This window comes from Homarus americanus, unplaced genomic scaffold, assembly GCF_018991925.1.
Source record: "Homarus americanus isolate GMGI-L3 unplaced genomic scaffold, GMGI_Hamer_2.0 scaffold48406, whole genome shotgun sequence".
In the NCBI taxonomy this organism is placed as follows: Eukaryota; Metazoa; Arthropoda; class Malacostraca; order Decapoda; family Nephropidae; genus Homarus; species Homarus americanus.
In genome coordinates this window covers 1,851,426-1,878,996 of record NW_024753828.1, presented here as the reverse complement: position 1 = coordinate 1,878,996, position 27,571 = coordinate 1,851,426, and the positions used below count along the sequence as shown (strand labels likewise).

General features: G+C 39.3%; 1 protein-coding gene across 2 annotated transcripts in view; it reads left to right on the top strand.

Annotated features, from left to right (window-relative positions):
- The window catches only part of LOC121855477 (transcription termination factor 2-like), a 151,112-nt gene that overhangs the window by 93,028 nt on the left and 30,513 nt on the right, over positions 1-27,571 (top strand). For both annotated transcript variants that reach the window (XM_042350446.1, XM_042350447.1), the window contains 4 exons: positions 7,076-7,184; positions 12,244-12,468; positions 17,842-17,937; positions 23,456-23,574. In XM_042350446.1, the coding sequence (XP_042206380.1) occupies positions 7,076-7,184; positions 12,244-12,468; positions 17,842-17,937; positions 23,456-23,574 (549 nt within the window). The remainder of the gene's footprint in view (positions 1-7,075; positions 7,185-12,243; positions 12,469-17,841; positions 17,938-23,455; positions 23,575-27,571) is intronic.

The window sequence follows — 27,571 nt, the reverse complement described above, 5'->3', positions numbered from 1 at the left end:
TATATATATATATATACATATACTGTATATATACATATACTGTATATACATATACTGTATACATATACACAGTGACCCCTCGTTTAACGAACACCTCGGTTAACGTAATTTCGATTAACGAACTGCCTTCCATAAGGATCTTCAATTCGGGTAACGAAAAAAAATTCGGTTGACGAAGTTCTTACGGACCGACCTCAACATGTTTTCGCTTGCACTGACCGGGCAACCAGCTTTAGTATCAGTCCGCCAATACATTAATCGGTTCTAGGGCTTAATTTCCTTACTATTTTAGTAAATATCAAGAAGTTTATACTGTTCAATAATTTTAAAAGTTTAATATTCAATTTTTTTAGTCATTTTAACAATTATTGAACATAATTGAAGGTAAAGTGACTAGTTTAATGCGCGGCATCCAGCCTCTTAACACAGCAAAGAGGCGTTAGTCTCTCTCTGTTTTCACTGGAGGTAACATCTTGCTTGAGACTCTCTTCAACTAAACGCTTTTTTTTTTGTTTCCAAGCAAATTATTGGTCATTTTGAAAATTATTTTACATATTGACAATATACAGTGCATTGCAGTGTTATTTTGAAGAAAATATTCTTTATTTACAGCTAGTTTAACTTTGAAAAATACGTGTTGCCATTGTTTGAATCCAGCATGGGGCCTAAGAGATCAAGAAAAGCAATTTCAATCCAAATAAAGCAGGAAATAATAAAAAAACACGAACAAGGCATTAAATCAAATGCGCTATGCAAAGAATATGGCATGTCGGCATCAACTGTGTCAACAATTCTTGCACAAAAAGACAAATTTAAGGAAGTGAACGTGAGAGACAAATCTACAAGAGGTTACTTATCATCTGGATTAGGGAAAAACAGATGAAAGGTGATTCAGTTTCTGGTGATTTCATTTGTGAAAGAGCCAGGGAGATTTATGAACATTTAAAGGCAGGTCAACCTAGTTCTTCAGGAACAGAATTTGAAGATTTTCGGGCTAGCAAAGGCTGGTTCGAAAAATTTAAGAAAAGAAGTGACATTTTAAGTGTTGTTAGGCATGCTGAAGCTGCTAGTGCTGATAAAGAAGGGGCAGCAAAGTTTTTAGTTGAATTTAAAAAACTGATGGAAGAAGAAAATTATCTTCCACAGCAAGTGTTCAATGTGGACGAAACTGGGCTGTTCTGGAAAAAGATGCCCAAAAGAACATTCATCACCAAAGATGAAGCCTCTTTACCTGGGCATAAACCCATGAAAGACCGTCTCACTCTACTGCTTGGTGCCAATGCTTCAGGGGATTTCCAACTGAAGCCTATGCTTGTCTACCACTCTGAAAACCCCAGGGTGTTCAAGCAACAGAAAGTGGTAAGAACAATGCTTGGAGTTTATTGGAAGTCCAACCGTAAGGCATGGGTGACAAGACAGCTCTTTAATGAATGGGCTGTTGATGTGTTTTGCCCCTCTGTCAAGAGATACCTAACCACCAATAAACTTCCTTTAAAGGCTCTTCTCCTCATGGATAATGCTCCTGGTCATGACCCTGACCTTGTCAGAAATTTGGAGTATCAATTTGACTTTGTGAAAGTGTTGTTTTTGCCTCCAAACACTACATCACTCATACAGCCATTGGACCAGAATGTAATCAGCAACTTCAAGAAGTTGTACATGAAGAAAATGTTTAGGTGTCATCATCAGGCAACTTCCATTGATCCTGAACTAACACTGAAACAGTTCTGGAAGACACAATTCAACGTCCTGGAGGCTGTAAAATTGATTGTGTCATCATGGCAAGAAGTCCCCAATAGAACCCTCAATTCTTCATGGAAAGCACTGTGGCCATCAGTAGTCCATGATTTTGAGGGATTTGAGGAGGACACAGAGTTGGACCAGGAGATTGTGTCCATTGGTCAGTCATTGGGCCTTGAAGTGGAGGAGAAGGATGTGGAAGAGCTTGTGATGTCTCATGAGGAGGAACTTACTCCTGATGACTTGAAGGAACTGGATGAGATGTTACGGGTAGAGGCTGACAGTGGTGAGGAGGAAATTGAAAGTGATGACCATATGTCAACTAAAGAGTTGAAAGATGTGATTTACCACCGGGAGAAGTTCAGGGAACTGGCTTCAAAGCACCCAGAAGTGGAAAAAACTGAACTAACTTTGTGTCATGTTGAGGACTCAGTGGTCTCCTTCTTTAAACATAAGTTAATGGTGAGGAGGACAGATGCCCCACAGACCACAATTGACACTTTCTTCAGTAAAAGGCAGAGGGAACAAGATGCTAGCCCTCAGCCTTCCACTTCAAGGAGGAGAGAGGATGATGCTAGCCCTCAGCCTTCCACTTCAAGGAGGAGAGAGGATGTTCATGGTGGAGAATCTGTCAGTCCAGGGGTTCCTGACATTTTCATGGAAGGTGACTCACCTTCCAAGAAGCAGTAAAATGCTTCTCCACCTCCACTTCCTTCTCTTCTCCCTTCTCCTCCTCCACCTCCCACTTCAAATGCACATCATCATCATCATCCAGGAGCCTTCTACATACACACCTCAAAGTAAGTAAATTTTTCTGCCATTTTTGTTGAAGTTAGGAAATTTCTGTGAGCTGGAACCAATTACCCAAAAACCCATTGAAACAATGGTTTCGGTTAACGAACTTTTCGGTTAACGAACGACCTTCTGGAACGGATCGAGTAAAAAAAAAATGCAAATGGTACAAACCCCGATAAAAAACCCCGCAAAAAACGCAGGATTACTGTACTGTACAGTATAGTCTCGATTTACGCGGGCAATTGAACCCGTGGAGGTCCGCGTAAAACAAGGAACGCGTAAATTAAATAACAATATTTGGGATTAATTAAAATAGAGACTGGGCCGACTCCCAAACTCCACTTTTTCCGACACAATACGTACCTTGTAGTAAAAATAACATCATAATTTTATGATGATTTGCATACACACATAATATATAAATAAAAATCTACACTACTGTACAAATATGAAGGTGTTTAACACTTACGTTAGTAGAAGAGATGGGTCGGCATACGGGGATGGCGGCTGGTTCCGAGGCAGAGGGCAGATTAGTGGCCCTCCGGTGAATCACCACCACTATTCACAGAGGTTTGCAGGGCCTCCCTGACAAACCCCTGAAAGTCCATATCGTCACTGTCACTATCACTGACTTGGGCTGGCTGTGGCTGTGGTGGGTTGCGGCGAAGAACTCCGTAATATTACGTTGACGACTAGCATTGATGTTGTCGTGATGCAACTGAATATACTGCTCTATAGATTGCAACAGGAGGTTATTGGTAACTTCATAGCAGTGATTCACTGGGTCTTTTGAAAGGATGAGCTTGACTTTCTCGACATACTCGATGGCCTCCTTTACATCACTATGACTTAACGTTTGTTCTTTTTCTGCCCTACCACCTGCCTCCTCACTGACGTCATCAACTTCCAGCAACTCGTCAGCAGTCACCTCAGGTTGCCTGATAACCTCCAGGATGTCGTCGTTGGTGGTCTCGGAGAAGCCTGCAGCTGTAACACTCTGTGCAGCCTCTCTTGCAAGGTCCAATGCCACTGCAACAGACTGAACCTCACCAGCCACCACCGCTTGACTCTGCCTCCCACCTGGGATACCCTGCAACACATGCTGCCACGCATGACGAATCGTTGCCACAGACAGCTGCCCCCATGCCTCCACCAAGAAATCAACAGCTTTCTTGACGTTGAATTTCTTCCAAAACTGTTTGACGCGAATTTCATTCTCCGCCAACTCTTCTTTTTGATCTTCGCTCTCGCTATCGGTGTCACTCAGAAGGTTCCGCAGTTCATCCTTGGTGTTGGTCAAGTTATTAAGGAGCCAAAACTTCTTTGCGGAGAAAGCAGCCTTGACATTACAAATTAACTCTTGATCCATGGGCTGGATTAACGACATAGTGTTAGGGGGAAGGAAAACCACTTTTACGTTGGGGTGACGATCCAGCAATAGGGGTGAGTGTCCTGGTGCGTTATCAAGAAGCAACAAAATATTAAATGGAACATTATGTTGCTTGCAGAATTGCTTGACGTCAGAAACGAAACAGTCGTCAAACCAGGAGAGGGACAGACCGCTGAACATCCACGCCTTCCTTGATGTTAGCCAGTGGACATTTAACTTCCTCATGTCCATGTTTTTGTAGGCGTGTGGCTTGCGGTCTGTGTGGATCACAGACAACTTGAGCTTACAGGTGCCGGAGGCATTGGTGGTGAACAGTACGGTGATGTGCTCCTTCTGCAACTTACGGCCCCTACACTTGCTGGCAGACTTGACGACGAATGTCTTGGAAAGTAATTTCTTCCAAAAGAGACCGGATTCATCCATGTTGAGCACCTGGTTGTCGGTGTACTGTCCTTCCTCCATAATTTCTCGTAAGAATGGAGGAAAATCACTCGCCGCAGCACGGTCAGCACGGTCAGCACTAACACCTTCACCAACAATTTCAATGTTAGTTATTTTATTGCATCTTTTAAACCCTTGCAGCCACCCAGCAGAAGCAGTGAAGTGTTTGGGCTCTGCAATTTCCATTTACCGCGCCACTGCTATGTACAGTTAACGGGCGTAGTCCTGCACCGCGCGAGTGTCCACCACTATGTTCCTTCTCACCTGACAAATCAAGTAGCTCACCAATAAACCCCCAGTCTTGAGTAGCACTTTATTCTGACAATATTTTACCATTGACAAACCTGCAGACTTTGTGATGCGCATGTGTTCTTTGATCTTGGCGGCATCCCTCTTGATCGTCCGGATCGTAGATTCGTTCACGCCATGCTGGCGCGCCAAATCAACTTGTCTCTTTCCTTTCTCCAACTCCTGCACGATTTTGTATTTTACTTCATAGCTTAAAGTGCGTCGTATCTTCTTTGCCTTTGGCCGACTGGGTCCAGGTAGTTCAAGGTTTCTCGGGGGTGGTGGGGGTCCAGCAGACGCCATTGTTGAATGGATTAGCGGGCACAAGAGAGAACAGTATACGCGGAGACTGAGAACAATGAGACTGGCGCAGCATAGGTCAGCGACTTATTCCCTCCGGCAGGGCAGGGCAAGTCATGTTACATTAGACCAATCAAGCTAGCGGCGGAGGGAGATAAGGATGCGTGGCCCAATCACAGTCCGATACGTCATATGACGTCAGCGATAACGTAAGATCGACATACTGCGCACCCTCCCCGCGCCGCTTCCTGCGTATGGGCAAGAATGTACCGCGTAACTAATAATTGGCTCATCTGGGCCTCTCGCGTGCGGCGTAAATGAAGGAATGTACCGCATAACTGATGATTGGCGCGTCTGGTCATGTGCCACGTAAATGACCAAATGCTTAAAGTAAATCCGCGTAAATCGAGACTATACTGTATATGCAATGGTACTAAATTCATTTCTCTAACACAATTAGAGTAGGTGTTGTGAATAAAAGTTTGTACACTATTTTGCTAGACATGAATATATTTTAGCTACTTACCTTTTGTCTTTATTCAAGACATCTCAGGTCATGAGGCCCACTAATTCCCCACCCTGACAATGGGTGACCTGACATTGCATCAAAAGGTCAGAAATATGGGACTATTAATCCCCCACCTCACTTCCACCAGGTCAGGTCAGTATTCTAACACGAGACCCACTAATCCCCTAACGCACTTCCATTGCAACATTTCTTACATATTCTATAAAAGAATTAGAGTCCCCATCATTATTTTCATGTTTTTGTGACTAAAGTGAGCAATGTAACTTAGATAAAGTTTGGCAAGCATTTTGCTCACTATCTTTAAGGCTAAGATGAAGACTACACCCCCAGTCCCCACTCTTCAGACTCCCCCAAAGTCTGTGTTGGACTCAGGTTGATGTCTCCAATCCACCTTAAGAGTCCTCTTAGCCTCTCTTGAAGAGGACATGTGATGATGACAAACTTGTTTATTTGTTTTGTTTTAACTGTTTTGTAAGGTTTTTTTTTGTCATATTTGGCCAGGAACCTATCCCATTGAACCCCATGTTATAATGAACCCCATTGCAATTTAGAGGTTTACCCGTACAGTGATCCCTCGGTTAACAAAATTTCGGTTAACGAATTACCTTCCATAAGAATGTTCAATTCGGTTAACGAATTCCTTACGAATTTTTCCCAACATGTTTTTATCCTGCTTTCGGCTGCTCACCAGCTGTAGTATTAGTCCGCCAATACAGTAATTGGTTTTAGGGCTTAAATTCGTTACCATTTCAGTAAATATCAAGAAGGTTGTCCTATTCAATAATTTTCCAAGTCTTATATTAAAATTTTTAGTCATTTAAACAATTATTTAACATAATTGAAGTACAGGGAACTCGTTTTTAGCGCTCCAAACAGCCACTTGACTCGCCCAAAATGGCGTCAGTTTATCTCCCTGCTCAGTGGAGGAAGCATCTTGCTTTAGGCTCTCTTGAACATAAACTATTTTTACATTTTTACAGTAAAATTATTGGTCATTCTGAAGTTTATTTTGCATATTGACAATATATAATGCAGTGCAGTGTTGATTTAAAGAAAATAATCTTGAATTACACCAAGTGAACTAAAATTTTATGGGTGAAATGGCAACATGAAGCATGGGGTGATTTATCTTCCACCCCAATGCCTTCTCCCTCACCCCCATTCTAATTCCCATCATCATCATCATCAACCAGGAGCCTTCTACATGCACACCACAAAGTAAGTATACTTTACTGCATTTATTTTTAGTTTGTATGTAATTTTCGTTGAGCTGGAACCAATTACCCAAAATCCCATTGAAACAATGGTTTCGGTTAACGAAGGACCTTCTGGAACGAATTGTGTTCGTTAACCAAGGGACCACTGTATGCTACTGTACTGATCACTAGGGTCATTTGACCTAGTGGACTGTTAGGATATAGAGATTGATTGGAGGACATGTTCTTATTAGTCTGGATTAATGTTTGTAGAGAGAGGCATACAACAAGAGATAATAACAGAATCCCTGCAACAAATGCGGAGCACTGTAATGTAATTTGAAATGTATTGGGAATATATGAATGAACAAATAATATTATCCCTTTGTCTCACAGCTTGGCTCAGTTTGACCTTGTAATCACCACTTACCAACTGGTTATGAAGGAAGCTTTTCCTAGTGGCAAAGAGAAGGTGAAGAAGAGTAGCAAGGATGCTGTTCCAAAGGTATCTGTTTACAGTAAGCAGCTTTTATCTCAATAGGAGTAGGGAAGAGTTTGCCATATAGTAATTGTAAACTGTCTGTTGCTCTTCACATGTTTGTCTCCTGCCCTTTATATAGCCGTAGTGTTTGTTTTACTGCCCTTTAAAGCTGTTGATCAATTATTCATTTTCATTTCACGTATACTGTACTTCAAATGGTTCCAAAGTTAATAAGATGTCTCCCATTTGGATTTATATTTCCTTTTTACCTAACTTAGTCAACTGATATATATCTCTGACCATCATGCAGTATACGTATTGCTTTTCTACTTTCTAATTAGCCTGTAGTGATATTTAGTTTTCACTCTCAGTTTGTCTGTCAGAGACCATGCAGCATGGAGAGCTGTATCAGGTAATTACATCTAGCCCTCACAAGCGTGGAAAATGGCTGTAAAACGATGATGATGAGCACTTTCCATAAACTAAGGAGCAATTGTAAAAATGGTGGTTAAGGGTCAGTTAAACATCTTGAAATTTTAAACAGGTAATTTAAGGATGCAGATTAGGAAACCTACAAATTTTCATTGGTCTGCACTCCATTTTTTGGGTAATTCTTAGGTAACAAGGGTTTGCATTCCTGAAAACCCATTATTAAGCAAAATTATCACTAAATGAGGGATAATAGCAGAGCACTGAAGGCGAACGGTGGGTTCAAATGGGGCAGTATACGAACGAGGTCCCATAAGGTCAATTATTTAAAAAAACCAACGTAATTACAATGGTTCGTAGCAGTTACGTACGAGAACTAGATTGTGCAGCATAGAGAGTGAGGCGTCGCACCCAGTTAGGCGCTTTGAGGGAAAAGGAGCGTCAGTATGCTTTATCCTCACTGCCTTATTGTGCAAGATTGAGTGCATTTACTTTTTTAACTCGATTTTTCTGCCCTCATCATGGCTCCCAAATGCAAACCTGATGCAAGTGATAGTAGTGGATCCAAGGAAAGGAAAACAATTACGCTGGAAGTGAAAGTTGATGTAATTAAACGTTCTGGAAAAGGCAAATCACCATCAGCGATTGTTAAAGTGTTGGGCTTCAGTCGGTCAATGGTCGGAACAATTTTGAAAGACAAAGAGAAAATTCTTGAACATGTTAAAGGATCTACACACAATGCAGTGAACTGTGATAACAAAACAAAGAAGTAGATTGTTAATTAAAATGGAAAGATTGTTAGTGATGTTGGTGGAAGAACAAAACCAACAGTGTCTGCCTCTAAGTCTAGCCTTGATTCAGGAATAAGCTAGAAGCTTGCATGCTGACTTGAAGGCTAAACGTGGCGGTGAAAGTGATGGGGAAGATTTTGTTGCTAGTACAGTAGGGGCTGGTTTAACCGGTTTAAGGCAAGGCCAAACTTTAAAGTGCAAGGGGGAAGCAGCCAGTGCATATGCAGCAAGTGGATTTCTTGCTGCTTTAGCTAACATAATTGAAGAAGGAGGTTATTGTGCTCAGCAAGTTTTTAATATTGATGAGACTGGTTTATTTGGAAATGGATGCCTGAACCCACGTATCTTTCAAAAATGAAAAAACAGCACCGGGGCATAAAGCTGCCAAGGAGAGGCTGACCTTACTTCTGGGGGGTAATCCTGCTGGGGACAACAAACTAAAATCCTTGCTTGTCTGCCAGTCAGAAAATCCTCGAGCTTTGAAGGGTGTTTTCTAGGCAGCAATTCCAGTTTTCTAGAAATCTAATAAGAAGGCTTGGGTGACATTGGCACTTATTGAAGACTGGTACCTTCATCATTTTGTGCCTGAAGTGGAGCGGTATTGTGTTTCAAAGTCAGTGCCTTTTTAAATTTTCTTGGTTCTTGACAATGCACCTGGCCATCCAGTATTTTTAGATGATGTTACCAAACATTAAGGTTGTGTACCTATCTCCAAACACAACATCTGTTTTACAGCAGATGGACCAGGGAGTTATTGCTTCATTTAAAGCATATTACCTGAGAAGAACATTTGCTCAAGCTATCAGGGCAACAGAACAAAAAGAGGGTAGGTCTTTAAAGGAATTTTGGAAATCATATGACATTTTGGATGCTGTGAAAACATTGCAGATTCGTGGGCTAAGGTAAAAAAACCAACATGAATAGTGTTTGGAAAAAACTCTGCCCACAGTTTACACACGATTTCAGGGGCTTTGAAGATGATGCTGGGGAAGTGACACAGACAGTGGTAGACCTTGGGAACTAACTCCAGCTTGATATCCCTAAGGATGAAGTCACACTGTTGCTTGAGTCTTATGCTGAAGAATTAAGCAATGTGGACCTGATTGAACTGGAGAAGCAAAATTTGTCAGAGGATGTAGAGGAAGCTGAAACTCCAGAACCAAAGCGATTCATTACAAAAGAAATGGCAGAAGGTTTCAGGCTTATTGAATAGCAAGATACCGACACAGCAAGGTTCATGGAGGTTTTACCGAATATCTACGATGCTACAAAGCTACAAAGAGATTTATGAGGAAAAGAAGAAAGTTTCAGTTCAACCATCACCTTGAAAAGTTATTTAAGAAAGTTGAATGGCAGCCAAAACCAGTCCCATCAACCTCTGTAGCTACCACAGAGCAACTCCATCAACCTCTGTAGCATCTACTGTACAGAACAACTCCCAGCAACTCCAGAACCAGTTAATTCTACCTCACCAGATTCTCCAGAACCAATCCTGTTAACATCTACATCACCGTCTTGAGTTTCGTCCCAATAAAGCCTGTCATACCTTCAAATGCCCATCTCTACATGCAAGCCAGCCCCAGGTTTCAATATAAGTGTTAAACTTTAATTTTTGCTTTTCTTCGTTGTACAGTAAGTCCTCGCTTAACGTCGTGGTTCCATTCCTGAAAACTGCGACGTTAACACGCTAATGGAATAAATTTTCCCCTAAGAAATACAGTAGTACCCCGATTTACGCGGTCAATTGAACCCACAGGGTACAGTACCGCGGAAAGTGAAAACCGCGTAAAGTGAACAACAGAACATATGGGATTAATTCCAATAGAGACTGGCCCAACCCCCAAACTCTACTTTTTCCGACACAATACCTTTGTTGTAGTAAAAATAACATCTAAATTTTATGATGGTATGCTCACACAATTAATATTTAAGAGAAATACAGTTGCCAGGTTAATGTCCATTCAAATAATGGACTCAACTCCCCCCCCCCTCTCTTCCCAGCTCACTGGCCCCTAACCTCTCTGAGAAATGATTGGGTGAAAACTCTAGATTTTAACGTTTAGTAATAAATAATACCTCAGACTAAAGTTAGGATAATATAATTGACATTTCTGGATTCCTTGAGGGTCCGGGAATATTTTGAATGTAAACTTCATATATTTTGCACAAAAGATAAAATACTTGCTTTGTGTAAACCAAATTATTTCATTAGATCTAAAATTTGTATGTCTAATGCAAAATCCATGATGTTTATATTCAAAATGATCATCATATTGTAAGAATTCCAACAATGTAAATTATATTCTGGTCGAGTAATTTGTATGAATTTTATGAGCTAAAACAAATATCTTCAGTTAATAAAAAAAAATATTCTTCACGACACTATCTGTCAATCAAAGTACCCCACCTTGCCTCCCCCCCTCTTCCAACCACGCCAGGTGGTCGGTCCGTCCCAACCCTCCCTTCAAGAGATGTTGGGTGAAAAAACTAGATTTTAACTTTTAGTAATAAATAAAACCTCAGATTAAAGTTAGGATAATATAATTGACATTTCTGGATTCCTTGCAGGTCAGGGAATATTTTGAATGTAAACGTCATATATTTTGCACAAAAGATAAAATATTTGCTTTGTGTAAACCAAATTATAACATTAGATCTAAAATTTGTATGTCTAATGCAAATTCCATGATGTTTATATTCAAAATGATCATCATATTGTAAGAATTCCAGCAATGTAAATTATATTCTGGCCAGGTAATTTGTATGAATTTTATGAGCTAAAAAAAAATATACTTCACCGCGTATATGAGTAGATGCACCGCGGAAAGTGAAAGTCTGGTTCTGGCAAGGTACCGCGTAAATGAGAAATCACGGAAAGTGAAACCGTGTAAAGCGGGGTAATACTGTATTACCTTATTTGTTATTAAAATATGCATTATGCTGTATTGGCTTTAATGGGGACACAGTACAGTGGTCTAATCAGATTTGATATAGGCCTAACGAGTGCTAATAGGTACGAGATAACATTAAAAGTGTAAATGTTCTGGAGGGGGGGGGATTGGCTGTTGCTATGTTTACTAGTTTGTTTTTATTCATTAATTTTTTTTTGTATGATCAGCCTCTTATGATGTACAGTATATTTCAATATAAATAATTAATGTCTTGAATAATAGAAAATATACAATATGCATTTTATTTGTAATTTGACTTCAGAACAAAAGGACAAGCCAAATCAGAAAGTAATCTCTTCCCTAACAGCCCTGACCACTCACACCCTCTCTCTTTAAAAGGTGGAGGGGGGTTGGGGATGGGACTGTTTGTTGCTTATGCGCATTTTTGTTTTTATTTATTCATTATTATATTCTCTTATGGTGTATGTTTCTTCATTAATAATATTAAATAATAGAATGAATTATAATATAATTTGTAATTTGACTTTAAAGTACAATAAGGAAGACTGAGATGGAGTGTGGCAGGTGTGTGTGTGCGCGTTTGTGCGTACGTGCATGACATGGGTGATTTATTTTACCTAAAATCCTACCATTTTTCTGCGGCCGAATGTGTGTTGAACTTAAAGCTAACCATTCACAGTGCAGCAGTATGGGTGAGTCCATTGTAAGGGTGGGAAATGAACTGCTTACTCATGGGTCCGAAGGAGGAAAGGGGCCAAGAGATTGTTCATTGGCAGCAATTTCAAATGACCCTGCATGGTGGGAATTTCAAGTCACAAATATTTAAAGGTTGGTGCAAATGTTTCCTGCCCAAAAAGGGTCTGGACTATCCGAGATCTGGACTTATGGGTCCGGACTTTCGGGGGTTTACTGTGTTTTATTTATTTTTATTGTAACTCCTTTACTTTTCAGGTAAAAGCCAAGAGTCAAGGCCGTCTTTTTCGTGTCGGCTGGACCCGTATTATTCTAGATGAAGCACATGTTATTCGGAACCATAAGAGTAAGACAGCCCAAGCAGTGTGTTTACTTCGAGGTGGTCGGAGATGGGCCTTAACAGGAACACCTGTTCAAAACCGTGAGATGGACCTGTACTCTTTGGTGCGCTACCTGAGAGCTTCACCTTTTGATGATTATACTGTAAGTCACATTGTTACCTTTTAGTGATTTCCTTATGTATTATACAGTAGTTGTCCAAAGTATATTGCAAACACAGGTATTAGACCTGACTGAGGCCCGATTTATTCGATGAACTACAGGTTGGACCCCGCTAAACTGGGACCCAATAGTCAGCTTTGATGATTCAGGACGCATATACAGTGGTCCCTCGGTTCATGAGCACAATTCGTTCCAGAAGAATGCTCGTTAACCGAAACCATTGTTTCAATGGGTTTTTGGGTAATTGGTTCCAGCTCACCAAAAATTGCCTAAAATCGACAAAAAAAGGTAGTAAAGTACACTTACTTTGAGGTGTGTATGTAGAAGGCTCCTGGATGATGATGATGATGATGATGATGGGAATTAGAATGGGGGTGGAGGAGAAGGAAGAAGAGAAGGCATTGGGGTGGAAGAGAAGTCACCCCATGGCGCCATTTCACCCATAAAATTTTAGTTCTCTTGGTGTAATTCAAGATTATTTTCTTTAAACCAACACTGCACTGCATTATATATTGTCAATATGTAAAATAAATTTCAAAATGACCAATAATTTGCTTGCAAACACAGAAACAAAGCATTTAGTTGGAGAGTCTCAAGCAAGATGTTACCTCCACTGAAAAGACACAAAGACTGACGCCTGTATGGTGTGTTGAGAGGCTGGATGGCGCGCATAAAACTAGTTTCATTACCTTCAATTATGTTCAATAATTGTTAAAATGACTAAAAAATTTAATATTAAACTTTTAAAATTATTGAATAGTATAAACTTCTTGATATTTGCTAAAATGGTAAGGAATTTAAGCCCTAGAACCGATTACTGTATTGGCGGACTAATACTACAGCTGGTGGACCGCCAAATGCAAGTGAATACTTGTTGAGGTCCGCTCGTAAGAAGTTCGTTAATCGAGGGATTGGTCGTTAACTGAAGTTAAGAATGTTATGGAAGGTAAATCGTTAACCGAGGTGCTCGTTAACCGAGGGATCACTGTAGTGAATACCTAATCTAATGGGGAAAATTAGGATATGTTCCACAGATATTAAAAGTCAACAGAAATGCTGTAAAAGTTGTGGATAAATCATTACAATTATCACAACTTGCTCAAATGTACTAAGTTAATTGCTAAAATTACTAAAATTTATTATATATATATATATATATATATATATATATATATATATATATATATATATATATATATATATATATATATATATATATATATATATATATATATATATATATATATATATATATATGTATATACTGCAAACAGTAAATAATTTTAATATAAACATCATATATAATGCACAAGAGATAAAAATTTTAGTCCTATAGTGTTCTGTAGTACATTTACATATAAAACAACTCGTATTTTTGGGTAGATATATGTAACTTCATTTATTTTTACTTATTTACATGCACACACCATCCTAATTACATAGTGTGAGAAAAGTAAAAGAAATAATTGTGTTAAGGGCAAACCACCACGTACCAGTAGTTAACCACACATAAATTTGTCATACAATATGGGGGTGTGTCGGTGGTGTCTGGGTGTGATGTCGTATTAATTAATAAATAATTAATATTGTATTGTCAATGACAGATGTTTTGTGAATAGTAGCGTACAACAATAATTGTCACTACTATCCTGCATATTCGAGTTAATGATGATGTTTGGTAACTTGTTCCACTCATCCAGTACTCTCTTTCTAAACCAATGTTTACCTATTTCGCTCCTAAATCTAAATTTGTCTAATTTAAAACCATTGTTACGAGTTTGCTCCTGGTTGGATAGTTTGGGATGAAATGTGTGGGTATTGATTTTTGTGTACATTAAAGTCTCGACTAACGATGGTCGTAGATGTAGCAAAATTAATGTAAAAAATACTGTACAGTGGGATATTGGGTAATTGGTTCCAGCTCACAGAAAAGTACATACAAAGTAAAGCCAAAAATGCGTATAGTCAGAAACACCCTAAAATTCACCTAAATCGCCTTTAAATCACTATACAGTCATCCCTTGGTTATAGCGCATTTTTCAGGCCGAGGATTTGGTTGTCACGCATTTGCCTCCAGGTGTAATGTTGACCCCTTGCTTCACCTACATCTATTGAGGATAAAATCTTTCACCTACAAATTGACATTAACACATTTGCTGTGATCAGACATATCTAGGTGCCTCAACAATTGCAACCCCAGTTGCAATTGGGGTTGCAATTTCAAATTCTTTGTCATTACTAAGGAATAACGAAGTCTCTGGTGCATTGAGAGAAAACAGAGGACTCAGGCGTCCTGAAACGAGAGAAAACGGACTCCTATGACGGGGACTCAAATAAAGAAAGCATAGCTATATGTTTTGTGGACTACAGTATTGAGCGTACCCTTTTCATCACTTTAATAAACCTAGCCATGCCTATGTGTGTTTATGATATTTACCATAACATTATATATATATTTAGTGGGCCTAAATGGTCGTAAAATGGGAAACTTGGGGTTGGGTCTTGGGTGCCTGGAACCATTTAGAATAAATCCCATAAGTTCTCTACTTTCGTTATCGCGTTTTTCGTTATCACGCACTCGGCGGGGTTCCAATTAGGCGTGATAACCAAGGGATGACTGTATATATAACGTACATATACACTCTTACTCTTAAATCACTACTGTAATGTGATACAGGTGATTAATTTTTTATCTCTTGTGCAAAATATATGACTTTTATATTCAAATTATTCGCTGTCTTGCAAGGATTCCAGCAATGCAAATTATATTCTCCCAACTTTAGTCTGAGATACTATATAAGATAAAAACTGTAAGCCTAAAACCCTGGCTGGGCAGAGGGAGGGAGCGAGCGTGGTGGGGGAGGTGAGGTGATACGTTTGTCAGTTGATGCCCAAGGTCTAATGTGTGTTTATTTATCAGTCCTTAAGTGACTAAGCTTCTCTCTTATAAAATGCCAGTGAAATGACCTGGGTGAATATAATTTACTTTGCTGGGATTCTTTTAAGATAGTGATTAATTTGAATATAACTACGGGTTTGCACTTGGGTCATTTATTTCTTTTAGTATGGTGTGTGCATGTAAATGAATGAAAATAAATGAAGAAATTTATGTAAATCTACCCAAAAATACAGTTGAAAAACTTTACATTATAAAATGTACTGCCATAGTGTACACTAATGTACTAAAATTTTTATCTCTTGTGCAAAATATATGACGTTTATATTCAAATTATTCACTGTCTTGCAAGGGTTCCAGCAATGCAAATTATATTCTCCTAACTTTAGTCTGTGATATTATATAAGATAAAAACTTAAAGCCTACTGTATAACCACCAAACCCTTGCTGGGAGGGGGGGGGGGTGACAGTGACATGTTTGACAGTTAGCTCCGAAGGTCTAGTGAAGGATTAATTTGTTTATTTATTTCCTTTAGATTTAGTTTTTGTTTTTTGCTTATAAAATTTCATAGAAGTGACCTGGGAGAATATGATTTACATTGCTGGAATTCTTATACGATAGTGATTAATTTGAATGTAAACATGCAATAGTTTGCACTAGGCTAAAATCTTAGTATTCATTTTGTACATTATTTTAATTACATGTACTTACAGCTTTGCCCTAAGGACAGTGCATGCATGTAAATGAGTTTCAATAAATGAATAAAGTTACATATATTGAGCCAAAAATAATAGTTGAAAAACTTTATGTAGACAGAGCTTGGATGGCTATATTTTAAAATGACCAATAATTTTAATATAAAAAATGCACAAATAGTAAAGAGCACAAGTTTCTTGATATTTACTCCACTGGAAACGAATGTAAACATAGAACAGATTACTGTATTACTGAATTGGCAGACTAGCCCATCAGCTGATGCTCACAAGAAAACGTGATGTTCGTAAGGATTTCGTTAATTGAATTTTTGTGTGTTAACCGAATTGAAGATTCTTATGGAAGGTAATTCGTTAACCGAAATCTCGTTAACTGTACCATTCGTTAACTGAAGGACCACTGTATGTAGCTTTTATTTAATGTTATGTAGTGTATTTACAGTAGGAGTGACCAGGCAGTCACTCACACGCATATGTGCTGGGGGTGTGTAGGTGGTGTTGGAGGGTGGGTGTATGTGGTTGCAGGAGGGTGTGTCTGGGTGGTAGGGTCGCATGGTCAGTCCCCCCCCCCTTTCCCTCGAGCGTGGCTTTGATACCATAATGATCCTTAATAAATTCTTTACCAAACGTTTCCAATAATATTTTTATTTCAGTAATTTATTTAGTACATTTAAGTACACACAACCACACACACACACACACATGCACACAACCACAACCACACACACACACACACACACACACACACAACTATACACAGACACACATGGGAATTGAGACAACAAGCATGCAGTGAGGGTCTTGTTGTGTGACTGCATGGAGGTGAATTAAAAGATCAGCTGTTGAGGAGCTTATTGCTCGGCAACACTGGTGCATGTTATCACTCCTTAAAACACCATCTCTCTAATCACCCACAACGTTCTGTTTTCTCACTCCATATTTTAAAATGTTACGTAATGTAATGTTGAAAGGAGGCGACTTTACTCATTTATACTTATACTTATCACAATCTCCCTAAAAATACTGTAGTTTCATGTTTATTCAAGACATTCCATCAGAAGGACAGTAATATGAGACCACTAATCCCCCACCCTATCTCCACCTGACATCGAGTTCAGGCCAGGTCATTTCCCCCCCTAAAAATACTTTAACTTTCAACTTTATTCAAGACATTTTCAAAAATTTCTATCGACTTTCAACCTCGGAAAATTTGTTCCCAAAGCCGAAAAAATTTTAATTCCGGTTTTGGGAATGATTTTTCGGGCAAATTTCAATTCCGGCTATTGGTGATTTCCGGGTTTGAGTGATTCCGGCTAACGGAGATATTACTGTATTATTATTATTATTATTATGATTATGATTATGATTATGATGATCTTCATGATTATTATTATTTTCATGATTATTATTATTATTATTTTCATGATTATTACAATTATTATTTTCATGATTATTATTATTATTATTTTCATGATTATTACAATTATTATTACTGCTACTACTACTACTACATCCCCATCCCCATCCCCACCCCCCGGCCCCAATGTGGGTCAGTGACCTATACCCAGGTGGGCTAATCAGTAAAAAAAAAAAAAAAAAAAAAAAAATGCAGAGTAAGGCCTGAATCCTTTTCTGCTAAGGCCATCCCACATAATGGAAACATTGTTTTGTAGTAGGTGTTGCAGATAAGGTATAAAGAAAATTGGTTGGAATTATTCTTTGTTAACAAATTTCATCTTTTTCAGTGTTGGAAGCTACAGGTCTCCAATAGCAGTGCAGTTGGAATGCGCCGACTGGGTCTGTTGGTGAAAGTTCTTATGCTGCGGAGAACCAAGGACCAAGTAAGAAATACTACATGATTTAAAACATAATTTTTTTTAATTGAAAGTTGATGGGGTTATTATAGTTTATGTTCTTGTGTAAGAATATATTTTTTGTTAAGATTTGTGAAAATTAAGCTCTTACAGGACTTTTATTTGCAGGCAACACTTGCTTAAATGTTCTTCATTGTGCAAAGGCATCTAATGTACTGTACAGTATAGTGATATCCTCATTAGCTGGAACAATTGGTGCAGAGCGCTTCCGGGAATGAGAGATTTCCGGGTAACGAGACGACTTTCTCAAACCCGGAAAAATTTATATTCCGGAACCTTTTCCGGTTATTGGGAAAAGTTTCCGAGTGTCTAAACTAGACCTCTTGCACAGGCGCACACAAGTTCACTTTCCCAAAACTTTTCTGGGTGCTGGAGTTGTTTTCCTTGAGTCTAAACTACTGGAATCCATAAATACAGTTCTAATTAAGAAAGTAATTTTATTTCTTTACTATAATAATCAAGAATACTGTAGTTTAATTAAAAGTCTGGTTAAATAAATGCATTTAAAAATTAAAAATCTATAGGATATGGTGATGAATGAAGCTGTGTGTTACAGCAGACTGTTATTTTCCACTCCCATGGAGCTGTGAGGGATTAGTGGGTCTTGTGTAACTGACTTGACCTGATGCAATGTCAATTGGAGGTAGGGTGGGGGATTAGTGGTCTCATATTACTGACCTGGTGGAATATCAGGTCACCCTTTCTTGGGTGGAGGAATAGTGGGGCTCGTGATCTGAAGATGTCTTGAATAACACGAAACCTAAAGTATTTTTAGAGATTGTAGTTCGGCCAGATATAAGTTTAAATAAGCAAAGTTGTATCCTTTCAACAATACGTTACGTAGCATTTTAAAATATGGAGTGAGAAAGCAGAAAGGTGTGGGTGATTAGAGAGATGGAGTGGAAATGAGTGTTGCCAAGCACTCCTCAACAGCTGATATTTAACTCGCTACCATGCAGTCACACACACGCAGATGTGCCACACAATAAGACCTTCACTCCTCATGCTTGCTGTCTTAATTCCCTTGTTGGAGGGTGTGTTTGTGTGTGATGTCGGGGTGTGTGTGGTGTTTAGGGGGTAGGGTGGCTAATGGACAAGTTGGTCATAATTTTTTCATAAGATGGCAGGTCAATGGGTAAAAAAAAATGCTTAAATTCACTATGGTAATTATATTTTTTAATAAATTGTGCCAAAAAGGGTAAAAAATAAGGGTTAAAGATGCTAAAAAGTCACGTGACTGCGAAAAGCTCTGTGATTGGTTGTGACGTCACATATTAGTAAAAGCACACCAGGAACCAGCCAGCTGTTGAATGTGTTTTGTTACCTACATAAATACTGGACTTGTGGCCTTATATAATGTTCAAGTTGGTGCTTCGTGCCAATGTGCAGGAGTAACGACAATTCCTCATCAGGCAAAATATTCATCACAATACCGAAAGATAAGAAGATAAGAAAGAAATGGTGGTTTGCTTCTTGACGACAGTTCCCCGTGTGAACCTGATTTCTCTGTGATCACTGTTCCCTAGTTCTTCCCTTATTGTGATATCTCTAATAATATTTTCTTTGTTAATACCAGGTCTAACATATTGTCACCTCGAGTAGATTCTGTAATTAGTTATTTAAAAAAAATTGTCCTCTACTGCATCTAGGAAGTCTCCAGATTCAGTCACCTATAATGTTGTCCCAGTCAATATTTCTGAAGTTGAAATCCACCATAATGCACAGGTTCTTGTATTTTGCTGCCCTACTCATTTCCTGCCATATGGTCTGAGCTGCTGCTTTCCCAAGAATTGGGGGCCTGTAAATTAGTTTTTCTCTTCCTTCCACAATTTCTACCCATACAGACGTGGTTCCAATTCACCCTTTATTTAATTATTAATAAAACATTTTAATGTATCCTTGACAAAGAGTGAGACCCCCCCCCCCCCTTCCTACCTTCCCTGTCCTCGTGAAATAGGTTGTGCCCTTCTATGTGATACTTGGATAAAAAGTTCTTGCTCGCCCGATTCATCCAAGTTTTGGTGATTGCTATGACGTCTACATTCTCTGTACATAAAACTGCTCTCAGCAAGTCTATTTTATTTCTAACGCTCCTACTGTTTGTATACAGTCAACCCTCGCTTTACGCGGTCCCACTTTACGCGTTTACGTGATACCCTGCCGAACACGGAATGCTCACTTTCCGCGGTGTGTGTACACTTTTACGCGGAGAGCGGCGCAAGCAGGGTGCACACAAGGTCGCCCAGTCATCAAAACATTACCGAGTTCTTCACCCGCCACCCACCACAGCCGGCCCAAGTCAATGATAGTGATAATGATAGTGAGGATATGGACTTGTATGGACTTTGAGGGGTTTGACAAAGAGGCCCTGCAAGCCTCTGTGGTGGATAGTGATACAATTGATGCAAGTGATACAGGTGAGGGCCAATAATCTGCCCTCTGCCTCGGAACCAACCCCCCATCCCCGTGTGCCCAGCCATCTTTTCTACTAATGTAAGTGTTAAAAAACCTAATATTATTGATATTTCTCTTTAATTATTAATTGTGTGTACATACCATCATAAAATTAAGAAGTTATTTTTACTACAACGTAGGTATTGTGTCTGAAAAAGTGGAGTTTGGGGGTCGGCCCGGTCTCTATTTCAATTAATCCCATATGTTATGTTGTTCACTTTACGCGGGCCTCCGTGGGTTCAATTGACCGCGTAAAGTGAGGGTTCACTGTAGTATACATTTAAACCTACCCTTCCCTGGTTCTGTTTTACCCCATGTCCTGAGTAATCAATTTTACTCCCCGGGACCTGCTTAACATACAAATTATTATAATTTGCAGCTGATGGCCTGGGCTGGTCTCTTGCCATATTGTGTGAGGTCATGTAGGCCTCATATTCAGTAACTCGTGTGTGTGTGTGTGTGTGTGTGTGTGGTGCAAAGTAGGTGGTGTTTAAACTCAAGTTAATCGCTATCTTACAAGAACTCTAGCAATGCAAGTTATATTCTTGTAAGCGTTAATCTATCCTCCATGGGGGTAAAAGTGACCATGCCATGGGTTGTCTCACTGTTTTTCTACTCTTTATGATACAATATTGCTCATTTGTTTTCATTAATTAGTAATGAGATGGAAAAATTACTTGTGATATGGACAGAAGATTGGATACAAAAGCGTGTACCCTTAAGCCTTCTAACAATACAGGCTAAGGTAAGAAGCCTTTTCGAAAGCTTGAAAGAGCAGGCAGGTGATGAGTGCGACTAAAACTTCACAGCAAGTCATGGGTGGTTCCAAAGGTTTAAGAAACGTTAGTTTGCACAGTGTAAAGGTGAGTGGAGAGGCGGCAAGTGCCTTGTGGGTGCTAGATTGTGTCATCTTGGAGGGAAATTATTTGCTTGAGCAAATATTTAATGTGGATGAAACTGGATTATTCTGTAAGCACATGCCAGAACGGACATACAACCACAAAGAGGAGAAAAGCATGCCGGGATTCAAGGCATTCAAGGACCAAATCACACTTCTGTTGGGGGGGAATATAGGTGGTTTCAAGATAAAGCCCTTCATGATATAGCATTCAGAGAACCCCAGGGCTTTTAAACATGTCAGCAAGCACACACTGCCAGTGTTTTATTGCAGTAATAAGAAGGCATGGATGGCCCTAGTACTGTTTGAGGATTGGTTCCTGAGTTGTTTCATTCCACGAGCCAAGGAGTATTGTCTGCAACAAGGGATTGCATTCAAGATTTTGTTAATTTTGGATAATGCTCCGGGACACCCACCACACCTGGATGACCTGCACTCTGATGTTAAGGTAGTCTACATTCCACCTAACACTACCTCTATCATCCAACCCATGGATCAAGGTGCTATTGCTGCTTTTAAAGCGAATTATTTACGTACGACCTTTGCTCAGGCTGTTGCTGCTACTGAAGGTGAGAAAATGCTCAGAGAGTTTTGGAAGGACTACAGTCAACCCTCACTTTACGCGGTCCCACATTCCGCGTTTCCACTTTTACGCGGTGCCCTGCCGGAACCCAGGATGCTCACATTCCGCGGTGCGTGTACCCCTTTACACGGAGAGCGGCTGGTGAGCCGCACCATTTTTGGATCCAAACCTCCCGCCATCCGCCATGTTGTGTAAACGGCGCGAGCATGGTGCGCACAAGGTCGCCCAGTCATCAAAACATTACCGAGTTCTTCACCCGCCACCCACCACAGCTGGCCCAAGTCAGTGATAGTGATAATTATAGTGAGGATAAGGACTTATATGGCCTTTGAGGGGTTTGACAAAGAGGCCCTGCAAGCCTCTGTGGTGGATAGTGATACAATTAATACAAGTGATACAGGTGAGGGCCAATAATCTGCCCTCTGCCTCGGAACCAACCGCCCATCCCCGTGTGCCCAGCCATCTTTTCTACTAATGTAAGTGTTAAAAAACCTAATATTATTGATATTTCTCTTAATTATTAATTGTGTGTGCATACATCATATTTTCTAATTACTTTATGCTATCAAAAATAGATTTTCACTCAACTTTAGTTAGGCAATTCATCCTCTGAAGATGCCAATCCCAACTCAACCAGCTCATCATCCACATCACTGTCTAGCGGTGTGGCTGTGGATGCATCTGACATGTGGGAAACCCCATTTCCTTGATGCAGTGCATCCAGCACCTTGATTTTCTGCTCCAGTGTAATTGCTTGCCTTGATTTCTTGGTCTTTGGGGTAGTTAATGATTTAGTAGCTGGCCTCTTGTACATAGTGGTGATGGTTGATGCACGTGGTAGGAGGAGGTAGTGTCACACAATATGTCCGTTCACTTGAGCGTCAGTGCGAGAACTGAGGATACGTGAGGGTATGGGAGGGTAGCGGGCAGCAGTGTAGCTCGCCCAGAGACATGTCAGGCGGGAAACATTAGTCGCAAAATTTAAAATAGTGTGTATTTTCATATGATGCGCCAGATTGATTTGAGTAAAATAGGAAAGATTCTCTTTAAATTAATACATTGTCCTTAATTGCGGGTGTCGCTTTAAATCAATAATTTTGAATTAATCAATATCTTACAAGAGTTCCAGCAATGTAAGTTATATTCAGCCAAATCAATTCAGTGAAATTTTGTAAGAGAAAACTTAAACTCACCTATTTGACTGATGATTACTCACTTGGTAACCTCCGCCCAGAAGTCAACACCTCACCTCCCCCTTCTCCCAGCCAAGGTGAAGGTAGTTTTAGGCTTAAAGTTTGTATCTTATAAAATATCACAGTCTAAACTTAGCAGAATATAACTGTATTTGCTTCTTGTATAACGAATATAAGGTGCAAATTCCTTAACCTCGTATTATCAAATTCTTGTATAAAGAATTCTCGTATACCAAGATCCCCCTGTAATTATATGTGATTAGTGTCGGGTATTTCAGTTGTAACACTAATTGGAATAATGTTTCTTGTTTCCATATAATTTTTGTCCTCTAACTTATCACCAACTCTTTATTGCAGGTTGATCAGAAGTCAGGCAAAAAGATGGTGGAACTCCCAGAGAAGAAGATTGTACAGCACAAATTATCTCTCACTCAAGAGGAGCGAGAGGTATATGACCGTGTGTTCACTTTCTCAAGGTTTGTTTATGGCTATTTATTCATATCTTAAAGTTCTGTGTTCATTATTTTTATTTTTCTGTTGCATTTTAGCTGTAGCATCACCAGAAGGCTGCAAATGGTACTTAAGAGCCATTATAGTACATTAATATTTTGCCAATTGTGGGGGGACAAATTTTAAAATTCTCCTTCATTTGGAAAACAGTGGGAGGCAAGGGCTGGGTTTCATGGTAAAACCTTGGTAGACAAGGGCAAGGTCTCATTGGAAAAAGGGTTTAGGTAAAGTGATACTGTTCTTCCTTAAGAATTTGGCAAAAGTGGAGGTGTGGCTTACTATCAGATACAAATTTTAGAAATGCTTAAAAAATACCCGTAAACATTATGATAATTTCTTGTGCGGTCTAGCACCACTATTGAGTGAAGCTCACGAGAGCAGTGATGTGCAAGTATCCATAGAATAAGAAAAGTCACAAGAGCGGATGTCTACTGTAAAGATGAATTAGCATGATGCAAAGATATAAATGTTTTATTGTATAATCTCTGAGCATCATCGTCATTATTAGCACTTGAGAAACATTAAGTCTTGGGATATAGGAGATGTTTATCACTATTGAGTATTTTGTCCCTGCCTAGTGTTATTCTTATTACAAGCATCCCCGCATTATGGAAACTCAGGTTATGGAAATTCTCCCTTATGGAATTTTTTAACTATGACTAAAAAATCTCTTTATAGAAAAAAATGCCCATGAATTTTTAAATTATGACCAAAAAATCTCGATATAGAAAAGATCTCCTTTAGGAATTTTGAAAAAAAAAAAAAGATTTTGAACCTAAATTTTTACCCAAATTATAAAATTTATTTCATGTGGATGCATCTGTGGTAGCAAAAAGGCACCAGCGGTCTCATAACAACACCAACAACGTTTTCGGTCTTTTTGAACCTCCAGCTATTTCTCAGTTTTGCCTCTCTTTTCTGGACTCTGTTAAAGGTATTGTACAAGTCCTCGTTTAACGCTGCCCCTGACAATGATGTTTTGTTATAGCGTCGCTACTCATTAGATACCCATGATTCCGACAACGTCCCAACCGATTCGTTATAATGTTGTCACCCAACACAGACTACTTTGTCTTGCGCATTACCCTCTCTCATCTTGGTGTGCTTTGCTCTCGCAGTGTCACAGCATCCCCAGTTTTTGTTAGGCTTCCACAGCGTTCGTACGTACTTAAGTATTTTTGCTATAATACAGTCATGTGCTGGTTAACGCCCTAGATACATTCTTGGAAACGTGATGTTAACCGAAATGGACGTTGTCCGAAATTACATAAACCCTATGGGATTTATTCTAATTGGTTCTAGGCACCCAACCCCAAGTTTCCCATTTTATGACCATTTAGACCCACTAAAAAAATATATATAATATATATATATATATATATATATATATATATATATATATATATATATATATGTATATATGTATGTATATATGTATGTATGTAGTATGTATGTATGTATGTATGTATGTATGTATGTATGTATGTATGTATGTATGTATGTATGTATGTATGTATGTATGTATGTATGTATGTATGTATGTATGTATGTATGTATGTATGTATGTATGTATGTGTGTGTGTGTGTGTGTGTGTGTGTGTGTGTGTTAAATATCATAAACACACATAGGCATGGCTAGGTTTATTACAAAGCGATGAAAAGGATACTGTAAAGTGGGTAGTCCACAAAACATGTAGCTATGTCTCTCTTTATTTAAGTGCCCCGTCAAAGGAGTCCGTTTTCTCTTAATCTTAGAGTGCAGTGCACCAGACTTCGTTATTCCTTAGTAATGACACAGAATTTGAAATTGCAACCCCAATTGCAACTGGGGTTGCAATTGTTGAGGCAACTAGATATGTCTGATTACAGCAAATGTGTTATTGTCAATTTGTAGGTGAAAGATTTTATCCTCAATAGATGTAGGTTAACATTACACCTGGAGGCAAATGCCTAAGGAAGGAAGGATATTCCTTTAACACATAATATCTGGCCAGTATGGGGAGGATCATCGTGTCTCCATCAGGGTGTGGTGGACGTTAACCGGCGCATGACTGTACTGTACTGTAACCAATCGAAATGGCTTCCAAGCGGACATTTTGTGTTAGTGATGCTAGTGTTGTGGGGGGGCACCCCAGTCAGATCGGGAAGGGGAGCCCCCCCTCCAGGTCTCGGTGACTCGCCACTCTCTCCACCTCTGCTCATCAGTGAGTACAATACAAAATGATTTAGTTTATTTATCGTTTTGGATGTACTGTATAATATATATTTTCTATAAAAATTCCATTGAATTTATGCATATGTAGTTATTTTATGGGGCAAAGGGAGGCTGGGGAACATAACTAGCGTATTTTATCTATTTCTTGTGGGGAAAATTGATTCCACTAACATTGTTTCCGTTAACGTTGTGTTTTTCAAGAACTTAACCATGACGTTAAATGAGTACTTACTGTACTGTGCAATCTCATTCAAGATGAGTGGAAAGAGACCATCAAGCGCAATTACTAGCAGTGGTGCTAAGAGCACACTTAAGGAGGTTTAACCAGGGGGAAAAACTGAGCTACATTGCAAAAACTTTGGGCCTTGCTACCTCCACTATTGGAACAATCCATTATGACAAAGACAAAATTAAGGCTAGTGATATTACAGTAAACCCTCGATAACTCGGAATTTCATATAACTCGGCATGGATATGGTCTCGGAATGTGTTATAGTATAACTCGGGAAATGCCGAGATATATAAAATTATCTGGGAAAATCTCAGCATATCTGACCGCCTGTGTCACCTTCCATGCCTCTGTGTCACTTACCATGCATCTGTGTCACTGTCTATGATGCTTCATTCTTTGTGTGCAGTGCTTGTAAGTGTTACTTTTTTACATTTAGTAATTACGTGTACACATATATGGGTCGATAATTTTTTATTGTCGTATTTTTATAGGGGGGGAGGAGGTGCCTTGATAAGTCGGAATTTGGGATAACTCGGCAAGGCTAGAGCCCCATATGTGCCGAGTTATCGAGGATTTACTGTAGTTGTTACTCCTCTGTCAGCCCATACTTTATTTTCATTGTAGTGATGTAATGATAAAAATGTAATTCTTACTCAGTGTATGGATAGAGAACCAGACCAAGAGAAATGTGCCCATTAACACAATGGTGATTGAGGAGAAGACTAAGAGTCTGTATGCAGATTTAAGCCAGAAAGAAGGTGGTAGCTCTGATGAAAACCCTTTAATGCTTGCAAAGGGTGGTTTGAGCGTTTTAAGAAACGTTCAAACCTACGCAACATCAAGATGGTAGGTAAAGCAGCTAGTGCTGTTGCTGAGGCTGCTAAAAATTATCCTGCTGAACTAAAGGAAATCATTGAGGCTGATGGATATACACCACAGCAAGTGTATAATGTTGACAAAACAGGCTTCTTTTGTAAGCACATGCCTGCCAGAACATGTATTTCAACCAAGGAGAAAACAGCTCCTGGGTTTAAGGCTTCGGAAAAGTGTGTGAAGCTCCTGTTAGGGGGTTAATGCAGCAGATGATTTCAAGATAAAACCCATGCTTTTGTACCACTCGGAAAATCCCAGGGCTTTCATGGGATACACCAAATCCAGGTTACCAGTGATATGGTGCTCCACAACAAAAGCATGGATGACTGGAATCCTCTAACAAGATTGGTTTACTAACTGCTTTTGCCCTGTATAAAGGTATACAGGCATCCCCTGCGTTACGGAAGCCTGGGTTACGGAATTTCACTCTTACAGAATTTGTAAATTATGACCAATAATTTCGCGTTACGGCCCGTAAATCCGCCCTTACGAAAATTGGGGTAAATTTTAACAAACACAAGGCCATTCAGACTGACAGACTTGACAAGTTTTACCAACCATAAAGACAGTTGAAGCTTTAAGCATCACTCACAATGGATCTTGAATATTCCAACTGTAATCAGACATACCTAAGTTGCCTCAA